The 5,579-nt window shown below is 47.2% G+C and overlaps 1 protein-coding gene across 1 annotated transcript; it reads left to right on the forward strand.

Annotated features, from left to right (window-relative positions):
• The first annotated feature begins 4,319 nt into the window (after positions 1-4,319).
• Positions 4,320-5,402, forward strand: LOC104540438 (homeodomain-interacting protein kinase 2-like). The gene has a single exon (XM_010184246.1). The coding sequence runs from the start codon at positions 4,320-4,322 to the stop codon at positions 5,400-5,402; it is 1,083 nt and encodes a 360-aa protein (XP_010182548.1).
• The last annotated feature ends 177 nt before the right edge of the window (positions 5,403-5,579 follow it).

The following is a 5,579-nucleotide window of genomic DNA, read 5'->3' on the forward strand; positions in this document are numbered from 1 at the left end:
AGTCTTTTAATACAAAAGTCATTCAGGCTGTATTAACATTGTCCCCTGGCTGCATACTGCATACTCTGGCTCATGTGGAGGCTACTGGGAGTTCCATGAGTCGTATCAAGGACAGGGAAGGCCCCATGAAATCCAGTTACTGTCAATTGTGTGAGAGCTTTAAATGGCTACACTGAAACTCATTATCAAAGAAAGGAACTATCAATTTTGTTTAATGGGTGCTGCCCAACCTTGCTTCTGCTCCCAGCCCAGAGACTCTCTGTGCACAGGGGTAATATAAAAATTAGAGCTGCACTTTTTGGGGCTCGTATTGAGCTGTTGCAGACTCCTGGCTGCAGCCTGGCCGGCTGACAGGGGCTGTGGGGGCCTGCCCTGCACCCCTGCCAAGGCAGGGCCCAAGCCTGAGCCCAGGAGTGTTCAGTCCATGTTGCCACTTACCTTAGTCCAGTCAAAGCTTTTGCTAGCGCAGGTAAGGCTGCTGAGCCAGGCTTCAGGCAAGCAGGAGCGCTCCATGGCATGGCAGATTGTCCTGAGCATCCTCACCCCCTCTGCTGCTGTCAGCAGAAAGGAGAGGAACCAGGAGCCAGCCTCAGGTTCTCCCATGCAAAACATGGTGAGGTGTCTGCTAGGGTCTTCCAGGGTCAATGGGAGGCAGCAGGAAGGGCCCAGCCTCACACAGGAGATTTCTTGGCAGACCTGAGTTCAGGAGAACCTCTCCCAGGTGAAACTGCCCATTTCCCCCTCTTTGTAGCTTGTAACCCCTCCACCTCGTCAGGACTCCAGGAGTGAGGATGCTCCTTCCCCAGGAGCTCAGGGGACATCGCTGTCATGGGGCTTGGCTGGCAGGGATTGCCCCATTGCCACTGACTTGTTTCTTCATGGACATCGTGGCAAGCAGTTGTAGGCCTACGTAATCAAAAGGCTGCAGTTGAAAATCATATTACAGGCCGTAATGAGGAATTCCCAACTTTGGAAAAAACCCTACTTTTTTTCACATTTATTACTATTTCTACTACTGCCGCAGAGTAAAGATCCTCTTTAAAGAAAAAGAACATGCCACCAGCACAATTTGATAGTGTCCTCAGGAAATTTAGGATTGTGTTTTTCTACATTAGCTGCACAGGCAAATTTGCAATAAAAACGATTTTGCTGCAGAAGCCTTCTTTTCCCATCACCACGCTGTCAGTCAGCCTATAATTTCTTGGTGTTGGACTATGCTGAAGAGCTGGCCGAATTATTCTCCCTACAACGTGTGTACCTAAAACCTCAAATGTGAGAGAAACATTTTGGATGGAAGGCAGAAGATTTCACTCTTCTTTTTTTAGGGGGAAAAAAATACATATTTCTCCTGCAACGAGATATAACCTCTGAGGAGGGTGGAAGTAGTAGTATCCCAAGTCCTCCCTTTAGCCACCAGACAGTGCTGCTTCCTCCACCCCCTCTGTTTTTGGGGTACCAGGGTGGGCCAGTGTTTGTCCCCTGTTCCTGTCCCCCTGCTGAGGCTGCCAGCAGTGTTGCAGGGACAGCAAGAGGCTGCTTGTTGATGCTGAAACTGGTCCCTAACAACAGCTCGTTTCACCAAGGGGCACAGGCGGCCATCTGATGCTGGCAGCATTGAGTGACTGCTGACCTTGTTTTTAGCATCAGCTGATATCAGCTGGAGCCCTGCCAGTTTGCACCAGTTGAAAGTCTCTCTCTTAATGGTGGTGATTATCCTGGTTTTTATAGTGGCACTGAGAAAGTTGCAGCTGCTGTGCTTCACATCCCTGACTTTAATATGAGGTGCCTGGATCTTCTGGTGTTGTCTTTAGAGGAACATGTGAGAAGAACCTCTCTCCTTCTTCTGCGTTGCTCGTTTTTTTCCCTTTTTGTTTTCTCTGAAGAGATATAGCTCAGGCACACCATGGAATGAAAACCATAAAGCTATAAATTACACCTCCGTGAGGTCCACAATATGTTACCAATTACATCTGCTTTGTTATTCGCGTCTGGGGGAAAACATACATCAAACCAACCCCACTCTGCGGGCAGGCCGGTACTGTACTAGAGGGAACACTGTGACTCTTCTTAATCAGTGGAAAAACAAACATGGTTTCGGCTCACTCACATACGATATTTGTGTCCAGGATGACAAGTTGAGCAATATCGCTGCGGTTCTCCGAGCTCGCTGCGTGCCACGTGCTGCTATGGCATTCGTGGCAACATCGTCACCTCGTGGAGGAGAGGGGAGGGAAAGCACTGAGAGGGGCAGGGAGCTGGGGAGGGTCCAAGGACCCTCCAAGGTCACAGGTTAGTGGGGGAGTGGAGGAGTTAATACAAATGGCAGCAAACACCATCAGAAATCATGTTAAAGGGGTCACGTCTGCAAAGGAGGACATGCTATGGTTTCAGCAGGGTTAGTGGGGTTTTGCATTGAGGGATGAGGGTTTCCCCATGTGTCATGATAGGGGTTTTCTTCTGTGTCTGCCCTGTCTTTGCAAATTCATCGCTGCGTTAGGGATGAAGGTGGGGGTGTTGAAGCAAACTAGGGTGATGGCTTTGCTGGTTATTTCTGTGTAGTGGTTCTGTATGGTGGTTTTTGGCTCACCACAGCACCCCTCTTGTGAAGCAATTCCTGGGCTTTGGGCTGCTGGGAATTAACTGGAAAACAGGGGTTGGGTGTTTTTAGGTGTGTTTGCTTGACCATGCTACTCAGCTTTGGAAGCATGGAGTAACGTTTGTATTGTTCTATATGGGTGTATATGTTTATGCATGCATGTGTGTGGGTGTGTATGTGTACATATGAACTCCAGAAAAGAGCAACACGGACTAGTGGGGAATGGGTTTCTTTTAGGAGAAGGAGCCGAGTGTTAGAGATTCTTAGGTCTCCACATGAAGAAGTCACCTGTGTGCACTGCGGAGTCTGTTGTGGTTTTGTCACTGAAGTATTCATTCAGCTTTTAACTTTTTAAAGTTGAAAACAAGTCAAGGTTATGTTTGTGCTTAATAATTCAGCGACGGTGCCAGCTCAGCATATTGTCTTTTTCTTCCCTCGTCATTCTTGTTTATTAAAAAGAAACACTGACGACAGATAGAAGGGTGAAGGAGGCTGTGCCTTTCTGCTTTAACTCCCACTGGGCGCTGACTCCTTCCCCAGGAATCCCCATAGATTTGTGCTGTTAACAGTATCTTTGCGCCAGCAGTACCATTCCTACCCTGGGCAGGGAAAAGCTGGCAGCAAGTCAGGACTTAGATGTCCTCTTCTATGTGGACTATGTCTTTATTTTTTGTCTAAATTTTCTGTTTCAGTGGAATATTACTCAGAAGCCTTCAGTAAGTCTGTCTCAGTGATACTTTATTTTCACTGTGGTTATGAGGTTGTGGGTCACTTTGTTTGGTGGGAGTTCTTTTGATAAAGCTATGGAAGATCATTAACTCTTCTAGAACCAAAGAAACGTGCAGTAAAATAGGTTTTTGTCTTTTCTTAAGACATAAAGTCATATTAGGACCTAGTTCTGCCACATGCTGATGTATATGTTGCTTCATTAACAGTGCCGTTCATTTCTAGGGGATCTGCTTTCCCGTGCTCGTATTGTCACTGTGAATAAGAATAGATGAACACAATTTTATGAAACCGGGAGAACTGAGAGCACACGGTGGAGCTCACGTTGTGTAACTCCCATCTCCAGTGTCCCTGAGCACAGACCAGCATTGTGCACCATTCCCACACGCAGACTTGGCAGGCAACCTGAAACATCATCTGCTGCTTCTGTCCTGGCTCCTCTACTTTGCCCGCACACCTCCGTTTTGTCACAGTCCATCATCTTCTGGTCCTGTCCTGGCTCTCTGCAGGCGAGAAGCTACACAGTGGGTTTGTGGGAATAAATGGAGGGCTTAAGTCAGATCCACCAAACTGTTTAATGTAGGATGAGCCTGAGGATTTGAGATTCGGCCTCCGTAGGCAGAATACTTGGCAGTATTTGACATCAGTTTGTCCTGAGAGCTAGAGACATTCCTGGAGACCATGGGAATAGGAGTCTTTTTAGGCAGAGGAGGTAAAAATAACATTTACATTCCTGTTATTAAAAGTGAGAAGGGGGAGAGGAAGAGGGCAGTAATCTTGGTGGTTCTTAGTGCAGTTCAATCCGAGGTAATGATTTATTTTAGGGCATAATATTTTATTTGTGTTGAATACATATTTCTGGAAGAACTTGATTTCCGTGTGTGTGTGCTGTATCTGAAGTTGATGTGCCATTTTCCCTTTCTGCCACTGAACAAATGAAAAGAGCTGGGGAAGGCATCTTGACACTGAGGTTTCACTCTGATGTTGTATTGCAGGTATGGCTTCGCATGTGCAAGTTTTCTCTCCTCACACCCTTCAGTCAAGTGCCTTCTGTAGCGCGAAGAAACGGAAAGTGGAGCCAAGTCCTAACTGGGATATGATCTACCAAAAATGTGGAATTAAGCGCAAGAGTGAGGAGATCGAGAGCACAACAGCAGCCGTCAACGCCTCCCTCCAAATCCCCAATCCGAGCATCCCTTACGAGCAGACCATCATCTTCCCAGCAAGCACGGGGCACATTGTGGTGACATCTGCCAACAGCACTTCCGGTGTGGTAGCAGTGTCTGGGCAAACACTGGGCGGGCCACACAACCTGATGCGTCGCAGCACTGTGAGCCTTCTGGACACCTACCAAAAATGTGGACTTAAGCGCAAGAGTGAGGAGATCGAGAACACAAGCAGTGTGCAGATCATTGAAGAGCATCCACCAATGATTCAGAACAATGCCAGTGGAGCCACTGTAGCCACTGCCACCACCTCCACGGCCACCTCCAAAAACAGTGGTTCCAACAGTGAAGGGGATTACCAGCTGGTGCAACACGAGGTGCTCTGTTCCATGACCAACACGTATGAAGTGTTAGAGTTTCTTGGCCGTGGAACCTTTGGACAAGTAGTCAAATGCTGGAAACGTGGCACTAATGAGATTGTGGCCATCAAGATCCTAAAGAACCATCCTTCCTATGCCCGGCAAGGCCAGATTGAAGTGAGCATTCTGGCTCGTCTGAGCACAGAAAGTGCGGATGACTACAACTTTGTCCGTGCGTACGAGTGCTTCCAGCACAAGAATCACACGTGCTTGGTCTTTGAAATGTTGGAGCAGAACCTCTATGATTTCCTGAAGCAAAACAAATTTAGTCCGTTGCCCCTTAAGTACATTCGACCAATTCTCCAGCAGGTGGCAACTGCCCTGATGAAGCTGAAAAGTTTGGGACTGATTCACGCTGATCTCAAACCGGAGAACATCATGTTGGTAGACCCAGCCCGACAGCCATATAGGGTCAAGGTCATAGACTTTGGTTCAGCCAGCCATGTGTCTAAAGCTGTGTGTTCTACCTACCTTCAATCCAGATATTACAGGTAAGACACTGGGCTCATGTAATGTTACTAAAAGTATTTTACCTATAGGAATTTTCCTCCATTTCTATAAAGGAATGAGAGTCATCCCTTAATCCTAAACTGGGGTGGTTCTTAGAATGGCTTGTTGGTGATAGGAAAAAAAAATGTTACCCTAACGTCTTGGAGTTTACTTGCATTGAAA

Source organism: Mesitornis unicolor, unplaced genomic scaffold (genome assembly GCF_000695765.1).
Source record: "Mesitornis unicolor isolate BGI_N332 unplaced genomic scaffold, ASM69576v1 scaffold19625, whole genome shotgun sequence".
Taxonomy (NCBI): domain Eukaryota; kingdom Metazoa; phylum Chordata; class Aves; order Mesitornithiformes; family Mesitornithidae; genus Mesitornis; species Mesitornis unicolor.